The 21202-nt window shown below is 38.9% G+C and overlaps 1 protein-coding gene across 1 annotated transcript in view; it reads left to right on the top strand.

The window, feature by feature from the left end:
- Window positions 1–21202, top strand: part of cnnm2b (cyclin and CBS domain divalent metal cation transport mediator 2b) — a 42890-nt gene that overhangs the window by 7782 nt on the left and 13906 nt on the right. Inside the window, exon 2 of the mRNA XM_084107130.1 lies at window positions 17001–17144. Within this exon, the coding sequence (XP_083963256.1) occupies window positions 17001–17144 (144 nt within the window). The remainder of the gene's footprint in view (window positions 1–17000; window positions 17145–21202) is intronic.

Here is a 21202-nt window from a genome sequence, read left to right as displayed (position 1 = left end):
GGAGAGTTTGGAGCAGTTTGAAGGACAGATTGTTCATGTTCAGAGTTTAAATGGATTTTATGTAGCTACTTTTTACTTTTAACAGGGTTTTTTTTAGTTTTCACACATCATTAATCTTTGTGAATATCAGAGTAATATTATGCCACTAATGCTGTATTTTGAGACTCCCTTTAAGCTTCTGCCTAAATTAAGGTCTGCCACTGTACTTCAATTCTTGGAAAGAAAATCTGGATCCAGCTCTCCTGCTTTACTGTAATTAAAGATCAAGCAAATTCGACGTAACACTTCTCTTCCAAACACTCTTTCTTCTGCCTTTCTCCCTCTTTCTCTCTGCCATCTACTTCACAACACATTCAGAGTTGCAGAACCCACTTGGGTTTCAAAACTACCCCCTGGCATTCCCAAGGCTTCCGTGCCATGCCCCCTCCCCCGACCCCCCTCCCATATTGTCCTTTTGCCCGTTTCCCTCAATGTCGTAAATTACAAGCGACACAAACCCTTGCCTAATGCTTTGGCATGGAAGTCTTCCAACCAGAAGAGCTCTGGCTGGCAACAGTGATTGCGGTAAGCAGTTCTCTCTCCCTCTCTTAGTGAGAGGAAAAACAGCCATGCCAAACGGGTGCTTCCATGGAGTATAAAATACAGCGCTAGTGTCAGATAAAGACATGACTGAACTTAACTCAAGTTAAACAGCACGTCATCCGAGGCCCAAAAATTCATGGCTGAAGCAGGCTGCCTCTTACTTGCATCTATTAGGCTACATTTCACGACCAGTTGCATGGTGTATGATACTTGTTTTATGTCCACTTTTTACTACTGCTAAAGTGTTGTAGTTTGAAAGACATATGTTGAAGCCTTAATTTAATTTAAAATAGTTTAATATTTAATTTATTTTTTTATTTAATTAATGTCTGCTTGTAGAGGGTAAGGCATGACAGTTAAAAAACTTTCTTTTCTTATTTTGCTTTTAGCTTAATGGAGTCCAGCCACTGTGAATTGTTTTCAATGTGGTATCAGTTGTTATTTGCAGCTCAGTTGGCTTGGATTGAAAACGTGCTCATTTGCATGTATCAAATAGTGTTTTGTTACTGTAGCTGATAGAAAAGGATAGCTTGCCTAGAAATAAAATACTGTCTTCATCTTCTCATTTGCACATTTCAATCAAAGGACATTTCATTTGAGTGCTTGAATTGGTCAGGAAGAATAATTGTTTCTTCAAATCATGGAACATGAAAAATAGCAACTCAGTGTGCAAGAGAGGGCATGCGCATGACATCACCGTCGGCCGGAATGACTGTGGTTACGCCCACTGAGTGGCAGAAAGACAGAGTGGCAGCATTTGGTTTCAGCGTGAATGCTGCGAAAAACACACAAAACACATCTAAAACAGGAAAGAGCTTTGCGATTGACTGTACAAATAAATTTGACAAGAAACCTGAGGTATATTTTTACAGACTGCTGAAAGCTACAGAACAGAGAAGCAAATGGATTGTTGCAATTCATAGAAACAACTGGACTCCAAGCATGGAAAAGTTGGATTTGCAGTTATCATTTTGTGTCATTATGCTGAATTTAGGGGTAACATCATACCCTATATTGGCAAATTAGCTTTATGTATTTCCCAGCTTCGAAATCGAAACACAATTCCTGGCTGCATGTCAATATCCATGGATCACTGGATCTTTGGTAAGTTGTAATGAATACTATATCGAGTCCAACCTTTAGTTTAAACTGATAATTGTTTGTTTTACTCGCATATCCACAGTTTCCCCTATGAAATCCAGTCATGCAGCAGCTCTTTTGCCACTCAGTCCGGCTGAGGGGGGCGTGTTCCGGCGGGAAAGTGACGTCAATGCATACCCTCTATTGAAGTTGGCATTGAATTGATTTGGATCTGGATATTTCTAATCATTATATTATTGTTTACATTTCAGTACTGCAGATCTGATCTCCTAATTAATGCATGACAGACTACTTAACAAAACATTAAACGATTGTGTTAAATTATATGTGCATAATCTAATTTATATTAATTCGTGTGTAATTCTTCCCACCACTTTTAAAGGTGTGATGCCCATGATTCCCAAAAGATTACAAAAAGTGACATGATGTGTAGAAAGGCCCTGAAGTTCTTTTTCATTCCTTAACAGCGGTTCTTTTTGTTCTTTGGGGTAAAACCACATCAGCAGTTGTGCACGCTTTTCTCTCAATAACACACAATAAAAATTAAAATAAACACAAAAACAACAATCACAGCGGTCTGATCAGGTGGAAATGTTTGCAGCTCTGCAATTCAGTTCCATTTAGGCGCTCCAGTCGTCACAATTATTTATATAGCACTGTATACAATAGATTGCTTTGAAGCAAGCAGCTTTATAATATTAAACATAAAAAACAGTGTTAGTGTCTCTTTCAATTAATATTACAACTTTAATTTCTACTGTAAAACGGCTCTCCAGTGGGTTCATGTTTTAATCGCTGACGTTTGACCTCAAACAAATGAACAAAAGAAATGAACTGGAGAAGATTTCCATGTCAAACAAAGTAAAGCCCCAGAGCACACCTACTAATCATGTAATCGCCACTCACCAATGGTAGTTTGAAGGCGTTTACCAGCTGGAGAAAACTTTGCCAGAAAGTTCGCTTTGGCAAGCTGTTTTGCACTCCTGAAACAAAATCCGAACAAACTTTGTTTTGGCCTGATTTTGTTCAAAATGAGTATAATGCATACCAGGGACTTTTGGTTGAGAACTGATCCTTATTCAGAACCAAAAAGAAAGAAATACTGAAACCCAATTATATGTGTGGTTCTGTTAACAATCAAATGTTAAAGTTCTTTCACTGATGCAGACAGACAGTATTTCCTGCCCCACCATTCATTCCCTGTTGTTAGGAGAGCAATTCAATGGATAGTCCACCCCAACATCACTGTCATGATTTATTTACTCATCCTCAAGTTGTTACAAAACTATATGACTGACTTTCTTCTTTGGAACATTAAATAAGATATTTTGAGAAATGTGTCCGCTAGCTTTTTTAACATTTATTTTTATTTTTATTTATTTTATTTTTTTATGGAAGTCAATGGACCTCAATGTTTGTTGGTTCCCAAAGTTCATCAAAATATCTCCTTTTGTGTTCAGCAAAAGAAAGAAATGCATTCAGCTTTGGAACCACATGAAACCACCCACCATTCATTTTGGATGGACTATCCCTTCAAGAAACAACTTTTCAGCGAGGGTTTCAAAAATGCTATAAAAAACAGAATGAGAAGTTTCCCCCCTCTCATTATTATTATTTTTAACATTTCTTCCCTCTGTAAATTCAACACCACAAAGAATATAAAACTCACTTTTCGACCTCATTAATCCACACAGCATAGTCACTGTAGTCATAGTACAAGAATGCCATGTGTAGCAACTACGTATCAACTGTATTCACTTTGCCAGTCTTATCTATAACTCCTTATAGTTCATCATTCCAACAGACTGGATGTCACAATGAAACCGCTGTTAGATAAATGCACCAAGGACACCTATGAAGATGATGCTTCCTGAATTATCCTAATCAAAGTCCTGCAAATCCTGGGAATGGTGTGAGGGAGTCAAACCCATGGTGATAAAAAGTTAAGGGAGTATATGTGTTCTCTCTGCAAGGAAATGAACCTGAAGAATCCATGCAGTGTGTTTTGCAGTTTTTCTATTGTTAGTGTTATCTAGCCTCAATTTTATTTATTGTATTACATTTATTGTATGACTACTAGTGGATAACAATACAATTGCTCTTTTGACCCACAAAAAAAGTCATTTCCAAATAAACAAGCATTTGTTGTTGATCAAACCAGTAACTTGAGTAGAAATTAATAGAATCAAGCATTCTCTAAAATATTTGCTGAAAGAAACTCATTTGTAATGATGCTGAATCTGTAAGCAGCATTAACCCAGAGCTCAGGCTCCTGTAACGCAACGCTCACAGACAGATCACTGTTATTCATTGTGAACCTTCACTGAGGAACCAAAGATGTTGGTTGGTTTAGTTACAGAGTAAAGAAATTAATCCTTTTTAACAAGGAGGTCAGTGTAGTGAGTAAACTGAGTTTTGCACTCGGTAGTTTGGTTTATGTAAACAAAGCCATGAGATGAAACTGCTAAGTTAGTTTTCTTAGATGATATCAATCTTATTTGAAGTCCATTTATATTTGTCAGGAAAAAAGGAACAAGTTTAGTGACATGCTGTAAAGGGGGCTTATATTTAGAAAACGGGCTGATTTGCAGCAGCATTATCTGGAGGTTGTTTTGGCCGGAGTTCATAATCACTGTGGGGGTTTGCACTGGGACTTTAAAATTACTTAAAAAAAAAAAAAATCTATAATAAACTTGACCTGATTTTTAAAAACATTTTGGGGTGGTTAAAGAGTTTTTTTTATTTTTTATTAGAGCTTAGTATATTATGTAGCATCCATCTTTGATTAGGATTCAACAGCACATTAGTTAAAGTATTTCTTATTAAGTAAGCAGATGATTTTTTATCCAGAACAGCAGTATATCAGTTGCAGGACTCTTACATCTATTCCATTGGAATAGCCTGGGGTTAGGAGTCTTGCTCCAGGGCACATTAATAACAGAGTACGTCTCGGTTACGTATGTAACCCTTGTTCCCTGAGGAGAGAACGGAGGCATTACGTCAGTGAATGACGAAATGGGGGTTTCGCTTAGAAGGCTATCACCTTCGAGTTCTACAAAACAAGCCAATGGCAATGGAAATGCCATGGGTCTGCAGAATTTGCATAGCGCAACTCCGCCCTACCGTGTGGGTATAAAAGGAGGATGCTGGCAATCTCACATCATGTTTTTCCGCTGAGGAGCCAAGACTGAACTCCAGGCCGTTCCAGCGGTACAGCGGTTGTGGCAGAGGAACGTAATGTCTCCGTTCCCTCCTCAGGGAACGAGGGTTACATACGTAACCGAGACGTTCCCTTTTGTTCAGTCACTACGAGTTACGTCAGTGAATGACGAAATTGGGGTCCCAATTCAATCACACCACAGCGACTGTCTTCCAGTGCCCTGCGCAAGACTGAGTTCCCTGTTGTGAGACTAGCACGGACGAAGGGTAGGAATACCAAGGTACACTGGGTGGCATATCCCAGGTGGAATATGTAACACAGCGCCTACCCGTAGGGAGGACTTAGAATACACATATGACCCGAGAGCGGGATGCATATGGAAAACTCAGAGGTATCCAGCCCGCAGGGTGGAATGTTTCAACCTCGAGATGGCAAGAGGGGGATTACCGTGGAAATACACATGTGGGGGTTGCCCAACGGGGGAACCATGCACATGGAGCACCTAGCCAATCACGAGGGCTGACCAACCGGGCATGCACTCCGGTGATGGCATCAACAGTGCCGAAGGAACTAAGGGTCTAAGGAGAGCTTATCTGAGTGAAATAGCGCACATATCCAGTCTGTGGAGTGGAATGGCGCAGCAAGCGATGACACCGAGCAGGTCCTGTTACCGGCTAGTGGAAGTGAGTACATGCTAGAACACTGGCTCAACGCGGAGATTATATAATCTCGCAAAAGTATTGGGTGTCGCCCAGCCTGCAGCTCTACAGATGTCTGTTAGCGAGGCGCCATGCGCTAGAGCCCAGGAGGAAGCCACACTCCTGGTGGAGTGTGCCTTCACCCCTAGGGGGCATGGTCGACCTTGCTTCTGATAAGCCAGGACAATGGTGTCCACTATCAGCTAGTGCATCTGTGCCGAGGGTCCCCTCGGTCAGGGAATAAAACAAGTGGCAGTGGCAAGAGTCTAGGGAGGCAAACAGATCTACCTGTGCGTCGCCGAACAGTGAGAAAACATAACTGCATGTTGCCAGCGTACTTCCTTATATACCCACGAGGTGGGGCGGAGTTACGCTATGCAAATTCCGCAGACCCATGGCATTTTCTTGCCATTGGCTCGTTTTGTATTCTCGAAGATGAAAGAATTTTAAGTGAAACCCCATTTGTCGTCACAATGTAACGTCTCCGTTCTCTGCTCAGGGAACGAGGGTTACATACGTAACCGAGACGTTTCATGTAGTTACAGGGTAAATGTGACATCTGCGGGCTGTAAATAAAAGTGGTGCTTGTTACCCTCTTGTTCCATTATGTTACAGAGTATGTACAATCAAATCACACACACACAATCTGATATCACACTGACTCTGAAACCTTTGTTTGAAACAACTTAATTCAAAACACATTTACAATACTTATTCTTATTCATTTAAAACATTTTTAATTTCAAATACTAAAGTCCTGACAGAAAGTAGCACTTTCGGAGCCAAGCAAGAGAAACAGAAAAAGAGAGACAAAACGTGCTACTTTCTGTCAGCACTTTAGTATTTGAAATGAAGCAGATTGTGTATGTATTTTTTTATTGTACTTACCCTGTAACTTCATCGAATAAGAGGGTAACAGGCAATAGTTTGTTTTACTTGCCTTGAAACAAAGAAGAACTTAATCAGTGAACCTTTTTGCTATCAAAAAAATAAATAAAAAATACTGTGTAAATGCACTGATATGTACCCTATATTTTTTTTAAAAGCCTATATGTATTGGTACACTTTTATTACAAAAAGGTATGCAGTTTATGTTCTCACTAAATTGCTCTCAAACGTAAGATTGTTGCCCAATAGTAGAATAAGTTCCCCTTAGTTCTAATATACTTACAGTATAAAATAATTTGTTAATTTTCCTGGTTGTAACCTCTTTATTCCACAAACTGTACACCTACATAATGATGTTTAAGTTACGCTGTCAATTCGTTTTTACTTATACAATACTTTGCAGGCTGTAATTTAAGGCGTTACCAAAATCTTTTTAAAAATGTAGTTTAAAATGCACGTGCCAAGTTCATAGTATGTTCATAGATTTTTTATTTTTTTTTTCATGTTGGTTTCAGAATTTGAAAATCTATTTTCATACTATTTAATGACTCCCTGTCATCATAAAATAATAAAATAATATATTTTCCTTATACATTGAATACATGTGTACACATCTAAGGCCCTAATCATTAAAACAACAACAACAAAAAATCATTATTTTAAGGTAAAAAATATTTTTCTCATAATATATCATGAATTATTAATTATTTTTGGGGAGTTGCACCACATATTATTTTACGATCTGATCTAAACTTCCTTTGTCATAAAAAGGTCAAATATTTGGATATATTAAGATTATTATTCATCTAATATTATTTACTGATCTTGACATAAAGTCTATGTATAAATACCCAGATTTTTTTTCCGTCCTTTATTTGATCACAATCTTTTTAAAAGATTAAAGCTATTTATAGGTTATGGTTACAAGGTTACAAATGAAATTTAGGGTCAAGCATTTGGATAACAATGTAATGATTTTCTCAGAAAGTCCTCTTATGAAATACGTCACTTAATCTGTGATATCCCACCGCTCATTTCCAGTGTCCCAGTAGCTGTCAGAACTAAAATATTTTCTGAGAAGGCTGATCACTGTCTGTCTGAGACTGTTTCGTGACTATTTATGGTGGGAATTAGGCTGTGGAAAAATATGACAAACTGCATTCCAAGACTTAAACTGGAAATGGTGGAAAAGAGCACACAATGAGTCTCAGAAGAGCTGAGGGGGAGCAGTAGATGTTCTCATGCAGGGTTGTGTGGCCATCTTATATTCACAAATTACTGCTTAGCTATTATCCCTACTAAATGATACTAAATGATATACAACGTGTGTAAATGTCTTAATAAGGATGAAGATGACGTTGACGACGATAGTGCTGAAGATTGTAATAGTGATCAATTTAAACAAATGTGACCAAATGATCCACCATTATATTTGCATATCTCTTTTTACCTGTATTGATTTTTATTGAAGCAATAATATTGTTTGTGAAGTTTTTATAGTTTTTTTATTTTATTTTTATGGTCAATGTACGGTTATGGGGAGTGTTAATTTGGACCTGTGAGATTTTACAGTGGGTTTGGGCGTGTGGCAACCCAGTGGGATGTGACAGAAATAAAATAAGTAAATAAATGTAGTTGCAGTTACAACTGGTTACACACATGCATGGTACACACACACACACACACACAGACACACACACACACACACACACACACACACACACACACACACACACACACACAGACACACACACACACACACACACACACACACACAAACAAACAAACAGTGGTGGACAAAATAACCAAGTACTTGAGCTAAAGTACAGATACCCTAAAAATATTGCAGTAAAAGTACAAGTACTCATTTTTAACTCCTGTAAAAGTTATTGAGTACTTATGAAACACAAGTAAAAAGCACTGATTGATGAACCATGTTCGGTATTTATTTTAGTTATTTATTTTCTGTATTTCATTATTTAGCACTAGTATGAAAGATTAGACATTTAATATGTATTGAACTACAAATAATCAAACTTTATATTTCATTACCAAAACTCATTAAACACAATCAAAACATTGAACATTGATTATACTAAAATATCAGTTAATTTTAATTCAAGTGTACAAACAAGTGAAATAATATACCATGTAGTATTGAAAAAAAAAATTGGAAAAACACAATTATATATATATATAAACACAATTAATAAATATGTACAGATGGTATAAAAATTCAATGTACAGACATCACAATAATATTTAAAGAGAAACTCAATGCAAACATACTAGTTTTATGTCATTTGAAACTTCTAGAGCAAAAGTAAAGATGCATGGGCATTAATTTGTGTTATTTTACCTATAGCCTTCCCTGTACAGAATGTGATGCACAAATGCAGACATATCCACATTCATTTGTTTCAATGTGATTCAACAGTTCACCCTTTTACAGCAGATTTACTTATAAATATTATAAATTCAATTTCGATTCACAAGCTTGCAATTCGATTCGATTTTGATTTCGATTCGATTCAGTATTGATTATTTTGGATATCAGGTACATACAATGCATGGAAAATGTTCTCAAGGAAAACAAATCTCTTAACTAATGCTGTAAACTATGGGAGTCAGTGGTAGCCTACTAGGCTTCATTAGCCTTCTATAATATTGAAGGTAAAAATTAACTGATTTGTATACAAACACTTAAATTACACTTTTTTATTTATTTTTATAATAATAAAGTTATATGAAATATAAACATTTAAATGGTGGCTGTCATAAAAACTTGCCAGATTTATTCAAACATGCATTAAATATTGAAGAACATTAAAAATTATAATGTATATTTAATATGGTGAATATATTTAGCAAAATGCTCCTTTTTTTAGCTGACTAAGGAGTTTATGGTCACTGGATATGGTTTTTCTGAGGTAAATGTGACGTTACATGACATTGTTTACAAGCTGTTTTACTGACGTCTTTCCACGGTTGAAACAATGATTGAGCAATTCCATGTGACATGATACGGATTTCGATAAGTTGTACTCTATCTTTTAACACACTTTCAGATGCTCATTCATGTTTATTTCGTGCTGTAACTGGTATTATTAAGGCGGAAGAGAAGATCATGTGCGCTCCGCGCTGCGCTTTCTCTTGAGCTGAGCTGCGCCAGAGCGATCTCACGCCACAGCGCCAAAACGGTATTTATGTTTTTGAATTTCGTAAGAAAATGGACGTAATTTGAAATCTGAGACTTTGTTTTATATCACTAGTAACAAAGCACAAAGATTATTGCAATTTATTGGATGGGATGCGTGCTACAATGTTCCATTCATTCATCAACTGAAAACAGGATGACTAATCGATTCTTGGGATTTAAGAATAGATATCGGTTCATAAAAATGAGAATCAATTAAAATCGAGAAATCGATATTTTTTTTACCCAGTCCTAGTCTGTGTACCCTCAGGCTCCAACAATATCTTGGTTTTTGGCTAATTTTAGTTGTTGTAATTTAAAGTTGTTGTCTCAAGAACAGCTACAGTCGGATCAGTCAGATTCACAAAAGAATCTTCCAGTGTGATTTGTGAACCAATTCAACAGGTTAATTGGAAAGAATCAACTTGTTCACAATTCAGCTATCATTTTGCTTCTGAGAGGTGGTGGTGATTTCTTCAGTTTGAAATTACAAGGAACGATATGTTCCCTTTTGAGGGAACTCAGCGCTGCGTCAGCTGCTGACGCTATGGGGACACGTCCTCGTGGAACTGAGGCACGTGGAACTTCATGCCCATACCACAGGCCAATTCATTGTGATGACGTCACGGGGAGCGCCCAAGGGTAAAAAGGGGTGCTTCTGGTTCTGAGGAACTAGATATGGAGTCAGTAACAGACATTACAACTAAGTCTAATACTCTCCGCTCCTATCAAAGGCCTGCATACAATGAGCTATTCGAATATGAGATAAGCAAATATCAAGCTATCACTCCTCAGGGACTTCTTTGTCACTAAATGCTCCTGTTCTGCCATCCAAGCCATGCCAGATAACATCTAGGCTGGTTGGCCAATAGTATGCGGCAACAGGTCAGGCTTGTGCTGCCCTGTCCATCATGGTGGTGCTGCAGGCATACCAGGCTGACCTAATACTGTACCTTGTACCAGGGTGAGGGTCTATCCCCTAAGGCAGTCACTGAACTGCTCACAGCCACAGACCTGGCCCCTCCGCACCACTAAACAGTCAGCCCACTTCATCGGCCTATCCATGGCGGCAGTGGTGGCGATAGAAAGGTATTTGTAGGTTAACCTGTTGGCCGTTAAGGAGGATTAAAAGACCAAGTCTCGCCTTCCACGCTTTTCGGCACTGCTGAATATATAATGAATTAATATATAGGGAATATATAGGGATGAATATATAGGGATATAAAATATATCCCTTGCCGGGGCCAGGCACTTCCAAAGTCTTCTGGTCCTTCTCCTTGTACGAGTTCTCAGAGGAGTATGGGGAAGAGGCACCGTGCTGGGAAGAAGAAGGGAAAGGAAGGGAAAGACAGGTGATTGAGCTTAATAAAATTTAGGCTTTTACCCCTCTCTTTTCCTTCCTGGTTGCTTCATTCTTCACTTTTATGCATACTAGGAGCTTACTGTATGATGAGTATTAAGTGGACTTTATTTAAACTAGTTTAAAGCCAGATGAAACAGCGCTGACAAATGGGATAAACACTGTGCGCAACAATACAGTCAGAAGGCTTTTCAATCTACAAATCGCCATCATTTAGCATGGATTTGCTGTAGTAACACTAACTGCACCATGGAATTGTGGCAGAAATGTTGGTTAATATAGATGTGTTAAATATGTTAAAGGAGCAATGGAATATAATAGTATTTTTTTGATTAAGCAATAGTATTTGTGCATTTATAGTACTCAATGTATTTAGGCTCATACAAATACCATATAAACCATATAGTTACATTTTACCATGGTAGTGAGGTGCTATAATGTGTGGTTTTAACTATGGTTATTATAATCTAAATGTATGCTACTATGGAAGACCAATGGTTAAAACAGTCAGAATATATAATTTTACCATATACCATACCAACAGATGTTACTGTTTTTGTTAATGAACATAAATTTACATCTGCATCCAAACTCAAGCTATTGTCAAATGTGCATTTCTAAGAGACAAAACATGTAATAATATTAATATTCCAGCATGCACTGCAAACTGTGCCGAATAAATGTGCCATCAAAAATCAGGCAACACAAACCTGTTTTATGACTCAATATCACCCGTTAGCACATGCAGAAACTAAGAAATACATTTTTTCTATTAAGATATTTTGTTATGGAAAAATTATTAGAAAAGTGTAAAGAATTCAAAAACATGAAGTGTTTGTCATGTTCTGATAATAAAGAGTAGTTTCAAACCATAATTAATGGTCTGGTTTCTACAAATTTCACTAAGGCAAAACTATGCCTTTAAACTTGAAAGAAATAAAGATTTGACATTTATCGTGATAATTATCAATATCGACCGATATGAAAAAGTTCATCATGATAGTGCTATATATATATATATATATATATATATATATATATATATATAATTTTTTTTTTTTTTTTTTTTTTTATATCGCCCAGCCCTAGTTGAGCTTGACACTCAAGACCTTTCCTCTCCAGTCTTTATTAGGATTTGACATGGATTAGGCATGTTGATGTGGTCCAGATTTCGGTTTGGCCCATTTTTCCACCCTGTTAGCCCTTTATCGGGAGACCCGAGGAGTTTGTTGCCCTCCCCACTGTATTGTAAAAGACGTAAGCAGGGCTGTGCTCTTCGACAGATGTCTGGTGAGTGGAGATGACTGGTGAATAGATAGAATAGATAGGAATAGGGGTTATGTTTGGGCTTATGCTCCCCTCCTAATGGGTAGAGCAATATTGTAATTTTTTTTTAAAGTAGAGCTGTACGGATTAAGGTTGAGGTGGTTGACTCGTGAAGCGACCCACTCCCTAATATGTCGCCTTCTCCAGCATGGATGTTAAAGTAAGGCTATGCTCCTTACTAGATCTGTAAGGTACAGCCTGGCAGACTCTTAAGCAGAATGGGCTTATCAGGGAATCAGGGCTACATACGTAACCCTATGACATTTGTATGGAATGTAGTGGAGTAAAAATGTACAATATTATGCTTTGGGAATGTTTATTTTGGGAAAAAAAATCTTGTTACTTCACTACATTCCAAAGCATAAAGAACATTTATAAAACTACATTTTATAAAACATATTGTTCCTCGTAATTTCAAACTTAAGAAATCACTGAACAGACACTTAGAAAATGTACTTAAGTGCTTACTTAAATACAGTAACAAAGTAAAATTACTTTACTGTCCACCGCTGTATACAAAGCACACAGAGTAAGAAATAAAACATGTAATTCTGAGATCAACTTTAAATAATTTACAGTATAAGACAGAAAGTCACAATTATGAGGAATGAAGCAATCATGAGATATACATTTGAAATAAAATGATTGAAGTCTGGATTTCACACTAAATGTGTTAACCATTCAAAAAGGGTTAGGTTTTGTACTGTACATTTATGCTTTAACTTCTCTATGTTTTAAGTTTTTCTGAATATGTGAGTAAAGAATTATCATTATTTACGATTGTTTGGCAAATTTCCAGGGGTAAAATTATATTTTCAATAAGAATTCACACTATTAGGAATTTCGTGTGAGCCGAAAGATTTCTCAATTTCACAGCAGATTCCACTTGTTAGGTTTGAAAGAATCTACTTTTTTGAGCAGTGCTTTATACATTGCAACACCATAATGGACCGTTTTGCCCACAAAATTTATATGAAATATAAAAAGTGTCAAAGCAACATTACGGGCCCTATTTTAACGATCTAAAACACAAGTATCAAACGTGTAACGCACGTAACTTTGTGGGCGGATCTCGGGCACTGTTGCTATTATACCGGCGGGATAAATGACTCTTGCGCCCGACGCAAATCTAAAATGGGTTGGTCTGAAGTAGCTACATTACTCATAGGTGTGGTTTGGGCGTAACGTGAAATATACCAATCAGAGCGTCGTCTCACATTCCCTTTAAATGCAAGCGCGTTTGTTCCATGGCGGATTGCTATTATAACGGCGGATTTGCCAGGCGCACGCCAGGAGTGGTTCACAGCCAGAGGAGACCAACATTCTTGTCAGGGCCGTAAAAGACAGAGGAAGTGACATTGTATGGGGATGGGAGAAACCCACCCAAATTAGCTTTGGTTAAACAGGCATATATAATAATTTGGGTAAATATGTAAGCTAGATTTATGCCTATTTTTTCACATCTTAATGGACACCACAATTACCCCTTTTCCACCAAGGCAGTGCTGGTGCCGGTTCAGAGCCGGTGCCTACTCGCGAACCAGTTCTTCGTGTTTCGACAGCCAAAGAACCGGTTCTCGGCCAGGAAAATTGGTTCCAAAGCGGCACCAACTCTTTGCTGGACTAGAACCGTTCTTTAACCACATCATGCTTACGTCGGGGGCTGGGGGCGGGGTTATTGTCGAACTTCTTGAGCATAATCTCCGTCTATAGTAATCCAGACGAGCAGCACAAATGTGTTCTAAACGTCTTCTTCTGACCCCAATATAGGATCGCGAAGCAAGGAGAAACATTTGCATAAAGACAATGTAGTCCAACATTGTAATTGTTATGTTTGAATTTGGCGCAAGCCTTTCTAGGAAAGCTAAGACGTAGCCTATGGCAACGTACACAGTGATATAACAACGTCGTTCGCTGGGCTCTCTAGTCAGTGGAAAAACAAACAGGTTCTGAGAAGGTTCGCAAGTTGAACCAACTTTGAACCAGCACCAGTTCCGAACCAGTTCTTTTTTGGTGGAAAAGGGGGCAATGATTTCCCTTGTGTGGTAATAATTTTCCTTGTAATTATGTAGGTTTGCAAAAATTGGAACTGCTGCATCTGTGTGTAGATGAGATAAGCAAAGTGTATGCGCGTTGTGCACACGCTACATTATGGCCAAGCATTGGCCCTTAAAATAGCATCTGAATAATGCGCCACTGACTTTAGACTAGGTTTTTCCTGGTCTGTGGCGGAATTGTTTTCTGAAACTGCAAAATTTACCTAATTTACCGACGTGCGTCTGTGGAGGGAAAAGTCCGCTGTGCGTCGGGTGCAAAATAGGAATGATACATGTGACGGTGTACAAAGTCAATTGCGCTGGGTGCAAGATAGGGCCCTAAAGCTGTATATTTCATGATTTCATAATGTCATCCGATTAAATTGCAAATATATAATGACTGTCTGTTTTCTCCATCTTCCATTATTCAAACAGATATTCATTAGAAACCACTGCAGTGATTTTATATAAAAAAAAGCATATTTATCCTCAGAATTATAAAACACACCTTTTTTTTTTTATAAGAGTATAGCTTCAATTCAGTGAGTTTTCTTTTCTTTTTTCAAGCTGTGACCACAAATAATGAAACAAAATTGTAATCTTCTTTTTTTTTTCTCTACCTTGGGATATAAATAATCCCAGCAGGAACAGAGTAGAAGCTAATATCCTTGTTTCCTTGAAGGGGTGAGATATGGTGTACTCAAGGGAACCTATGAAGGAAAATACATAAAGTAAACATGTTTTTTTCCACTGTGGCCTGAATAAACCCTTATTTTTGTGCTGAGATTTAATGCTTGAGCACTTATTTATTTAGTCTTGTGACTTCTACTACCCCTTGACCCTTGCTCTTACGTCCTCTCTTTAAGGGTGATTCATTTCCATTTGCATACAAAGGATTGACTGATATTATTTAAATACTATCTTGTGGAGTTGTTTTCTGTGGTAACACTGGTGACCTTTGTCAAAGTTACTTCATTGTCACATATCACATAATCACCCTTTATAACTAGTGTAACTTTATTTCCTAGTAAGTGTTCTTTTTGAGGTTTAGTCATTTGACTGACAAGGTTTATCTTACCTTAAATGAGATTTAGTTTATAGTGTTGTGCAGATGGGTTCTAGGATTCTAGAGCAGGTCATCGGTCTAAGTGACCTTTGAGTATTAATAATGAGAATGCAATTTATAATTAAATTATATTAGATAATAAGACAGTTCAGTTAATTTTTTTTATATTTTAATTTACCCCAAAATTTGGTGATATAAAATATAACTCGCAAACAAAAAGTACACTAGTTCCAACATATTCCTGGATGTTTAGGGAATCAAGCTACATGCCTTAGGTTAATTGAAGTCCTTGCAGTGGCAAAATAAGGAAAATAAGGTACACACACTCAAGTTAAGGCCACACTCCTTAAGCAGAGATTTATAGCCAATCATTATTTGTGTGTTGTCATGGGGTTTGCCACAAGTGCGTCCCAGGCTTCCTAGTATTTCAGCAAATGGCCATCTGCATATAAACGACCAGCTCTGAGACAGATCAGATCACCCAGCAGTCGCTTTGGTGAGAATATTGCCCAAGTGGAATGGAAACTTCATTTCAGGTCTAATATTAGCCTGGCCCTCTGGAAAATTCCTTCTAAAAGTTCACAAGCTGAGAAAAGGCAAAGAATTTGTTTGGTGTTTTTCCTGATAGAATAAACAAAAAGAGGTTTTCACTTTTGTCTTTGGGATATGTATTAAAGCTTCAGGAGAAACTTGAAAGTTTCACCCTTGTCCTTTTACAGGGTTTCAGTTTTTATTTAGTTGAAATAAACACCAATTATCAGAAGCAGGAGCTCATTCAATCTTACTTTAAACGTTTTTTTAGACAGCACAATGCTTATGACATGTTTGTCCACTCCAGTGGAGATATCTCACCAAGACTGGACTACTTTTGTTCAAAGACACAATACACCGTATTTTGAGACTGAACCCAGTTACTCTAGACCTCTAGACCTTCAATATCAAAGACAAAACACTTAGGTGTTTTGGGAAACAGGGTCAGACTTTTTGAACTTAGCAGAGGGAGAGAGTGTGGCTTCTTGCCATAGACGCTCTGATATACTCTAGAGTGTTGGTTGTACAGGTACAGTACATATGTTGGATAATTTGTTAAGATTTGGTGTAGAAACCACTATGTGACTGTTGCCATTGCCTAACATTTTTATGCTAATACCATTATCAGGCTGCCAACAGCAGTTATACATTGTAGGATATGTGTGTGTGGTCAGAAATGAAAATTCTGACATTATTTACACACATGCATGTCATTCCAAACCTAGACACCTCTAGCCTAGAGGTGTTTGACTTTCTTCAGCATTCATTTTTTCATATGTTTTGGACCCCAATGACTTTTGATCTATGGACAAAAACTGTTGAAAAATATCTTAAAATATCTTATTTTTTTTATTCTAAAGAGAAAATAGTCATATTTACTCCTAAGAGTAAATGATGGCAGAATTGTCATTTTTGAGTGAACTATAACTTTAAGCTTGATTACATTTTGATACAGTTTGAAAACACATTAAATATTCCTTTATATGCAAACAGCTTTAACTTTAAAATAAGAATGTGCGTCTTAATCGACCTCTAAACAAATGTATTATTTTCTAGGTAAATCTCACCTGGCAATAGTCCAGCGGGTTAACAACGAAGGAGAAGGCGACCCCTTCTACGAAGTTCTTGGCATTATCACCTTGGAGGATGTCATTGAAGAAATCATCAAGTCTGAAATCTTGGATGAAACAGACTTATATAGTATGTGCTATGAATGTCATGTACTTTTGCATGTTTTTACAAAGAGCAGTTTAAATAGTACATTGTAAAATTCTTATGAAATAGTTATACAATACTAGCATTTTTAATGTAGTAGTTTAATGTAGTATGTAAATTTCAATAGCATGACATTACAAAAACCTTTACCTTTCATGACTTGACAACACTTTACAACAAGGTTAAATTAGTTAACATTAGTTCTCTATCGGTCGACTCGTTTGACATCTCAATATGGGAAAGGCCTCTTGCATGGCCATCCGTGAAGCCCTATGCAATCACACCTCCCAGGAAGCACACCCCATCCTATATAAACATCAGTGCTGTCTCAAAATTGCATCCTACCTCTCTTTACTCGTGGCATACAAGCTACGAGGCCTTTTTTTCAGTACACTTAGTGTTAGTTTGACGAGACTAAACTGTCCAAAAGACAACCTACCACTTGTCATAGAGCGTCAGGCCAAATAAAAAAAGAAGTGTAGTGAACTGCTTAACCAAGCATATATAATAGACAAAAAGTTAACTTACCACTTGAACATGGCTTCTTCTATGAAGCCTAACAAGTCCAGAGCACCTTCACACACTTGTCCTAGGGAATGTGAATTCACAACTATTGCAACTAGGGATCCGCATGTGGTATGCCCGCCGTGTCTGAGCCCAGGGCATGCCCAAGCAGCAATACAGACACCAATCTCCTGTAAGCAGTGCAGTAAACTTTCACCTGGAGTGCTGCGCAGGAGAGTGGTGTACATGACGTGTATTGCAATCCCTTACAGGGGAGAGACAGCACGGCATCTCCGGAGGACACGGAATCTCCTATGTCAATAACAAGTTAGGCTGACCAGCTTACTCCTTCGGATGTGCTTGGGGAACCGGTCGCTTTCAAATGGAAATCGAACCATTCCTGAAGGTCTTACCGGACGACGATTCCATTTCCATCGCTGACTTGGAAGATCTGTTTGTTCCCCAAACAGAGTCCCCAGGTTATCTTACAGGGGTAGACGAACAGCAGATGGCAGCAGGGTGTGTAACTCTGCACGAGGCTTGCTGCCGGGTGGTGAACTGGTTGAAATGCTGAAGGCAAGACAAGAATTTCCTCCTTCCTACCACCTTGACAGTTCATCAGACACTTCCACCTTTCCAGAATTGCATGGATGAAATACTGGGAAAGACCACTGTTATCCAGAGTCCCAGTGTATGGCTTTTCCTTGCTAGACATGGGGGACAGGCCATCTGGATCCCCCATCGGCATTCGGATTATCCACTGTCGCCCCTAAGCCACCTCAAAGATCTGATCAGTTCTAAGCATTGATTTTTGAGATGGGATGGGGGTTCTGTATGAACAGGATAAACAACCTGGCAACGAAAGTCCTTTGATCAGGTGGCAAAGGCCAGGCCCCCACCCACCTCAGCTGCGAGGGGCAGAAGGAAGAAACAGGCGGTTTCACAAACCCAAATCTTTTTCTTGCTGCATACACCCCGGGGTCGAGTACAGAATGTCAAGAAGTACTTTCACACACCCGTTTCCTCTGTGTTGTCGAATCAAATAAAGCAGTTTACACACAAAAACACCGTGTGGCCTCTTGTAGTTTCCCCTTCAAACAAATTCAGAAATTCAGACAATTTTATCATACAAAATCTCATGAAGAGCGATTGTTTTCATCACAATACTGTTATACACAAGCACCCTGTAGAAACTGTATTGGTTAGAACGCCACCCACAGCACTGGTGGAAAGCAAGTCGCACTTGCTTGCACAGACTTCAAGTGGTTATTAAGCAGAATCCAAAGGGGATACAGGCTGCAATTTGAGAGAAAACCCCCGGGTTTCTCAATGATAAGACAGGGAAAAAGTGCCGGGAAAGAATGCAAACATTTTAAGACAGGAAATAAATTCTCTCCTTCTCAAAGAAGCAATTCAGGTGATACCGGCAGAGGCATACGCCCTATTCTGGACCTCAGATGTTCACAATGCTGACACAAACATTTCTGCTTCATTCTGTTCAGAGGGGAGACTGGTTCACCTTAATCGATCTAAAGGAAGCATATTTCACATCCCCAGCACAGACAGTTTCTTAAGTTTGCGTTCAAAGGCCCAACATATGAGTTCAGGGTTCTCCCGTTTGGCCTTTCTCTAGCACCCTGCATTTTCACAAAATGTGTGGAAGTGGCATGGGCACCATTGAGACAATAGGGCATTAGGATATCAGCATTTCAACTGGTTAATCTGTGCCAGATCAAGGGAGATGGCGGGGGTGTATACATGGGCAGTATTAATACATTTGAATTCTTTGGGGTTCGTAGTGTACCAGAGGAAGAGCTTATTAACCCCAACACAATTAGTGGTATTTCTTGGTTTGGACCTGAACTCAATAATTTACTGGGCAACCCTCTCGGAGCAGAGAAGGGAGAGTTTATGGAACTGTGTGAATCAGTTTTGCCTGGGTTAGACAAACTCTTTTCAGCTTTGTATGATATGACTGAGACTCATGGCTTCAGTCATGGCAGTAGGGCTTTTGGGGCTGTTGTTCATTTCATGAGAGATTGTCAGAAATGGACCTGTTCTCTGCAATTAAATTTCTCCATATGTCTGCACAAGAAGGTGCACGTTTCAACCCACTCTCTTAGGGATCTGCTCATTTGGCGAGACAAATAATTCCTGAGGGAGGGGTTGTCAATGGGAGTGATTTCAGACTGCAAGGTGGACACTACAGACGTGTCCTCACAGGGCTGTGGAGCGATCATGGAGGGAGTGGAGTATGGACAGAACCAGTCAAACTAATACATATACATTGTCTGGAGCCTAGTAAATATTGGGGCAGACCTGTTGTTGAGGGGGAATCATCACTCAGAGGAATGGAGGCTCCACCCAGAGGTGGTTCAGGAGGTATTGGATAAATATAGCAAGGCAGATGTGTATCTGTTTGCTGCGGATGAGAACACCCATTGTCCCCTGTTCTTCTCACTAAAGGAGACAGTTGCATCAAGGGATGGATGCATCAGCACATCCTTGGCCAGAGACCCTGTTAAATGCCTTCCCACCTATTCTCATTCTTTCCTCCTTCAGGAGAAACTAGATGAAGGGAAGGCCTTCTCTATGGTCAAAGTGTACCTGGCGGCCATTTCATCATGTCACATGGGATTTAATGGTGAATGGTTTTACAATGAGGTCCATTAGTTAACTTTAGTTTATGTCACAGTTCTGTTCTGTTTGGATGCTATTTTGATCTTAGTTTAATTTTCATTGGCTTTTCGTTTGTTATTTTCAGTCACATGTGTTCCTTTGTTCAGTTTCCCGCCACTCATCTGTTTCCATGGACACTTACTCAATTATCACAGCTGCTTATTGAGTTCATTGTTTCGCATTGTTTGGATTGTTATTTGCCTGCCTATTCTGAGTAATTTAATAAATCTTGTTTTATTTCCTAATACTCTTTGTCGTCTTCGGATCAGCGTTACAGAATACTGGACCCAAGAATGGATTATGCAGCGGAATCTGCTGCCCTAGCCCGAAAAGGGCTTCCTCTAATGGACTTTTCATTTCAGTTATGTCAGCTCGCTTTAAATACTGCCTTCAATGATGAGACGTTAAAGTCTCTCTTCTGGGTCGGGGCAAACTACTACTATCCTGTAGACCTCCCAGACACCACAGGACTTAATTGGAAGGAGGCCATCATCCGGTGTCTGGAGAGCGCCTACCCCTGATCCAGACCACAGCCAGACCCAGAGCCCAGCCCACCATCACCCCTAACCACGGAGACGACAACGCCAGAGCCCCCCATAGACGGAGAGCTTCCTCCCGCCGCAAACATTGAGCCTGTGACTACAGCACCTAATAACATTCTGGAGCCAAATCCCCAGCATATGTCTGACCAGGGGTGCGAGCCACCAAACATCGTCCAGGTAGCAGTCCTGGTGGAGCTTGACACAGGAGACTGGTTAATTGATTGGGACTTTGAAGCGGTGCTTCCCACCCTGTCCTTTCATCATCAGAACTATCATCACAGTATCATAACCCAGCAAAAACTCGGATTTACCAATGAT

This window comes from Abramis brama (assembly GCF_963993115.1).
Source record: "Abramis brama genome assembly, chromosome: 2".
In the NCBI taxonomy this organism is placed as follows: domain Eukaryota; kingdom Metazoa; phylum Chordata; class Actinopteri; order Cypriniformes; family Leuciscidae; genus Abramis; species Abramis brama.
Note: the sequence above shows the minus strand (reverse complement) of the source record. Positions and strands in the feature narration are given on the sequence as shown.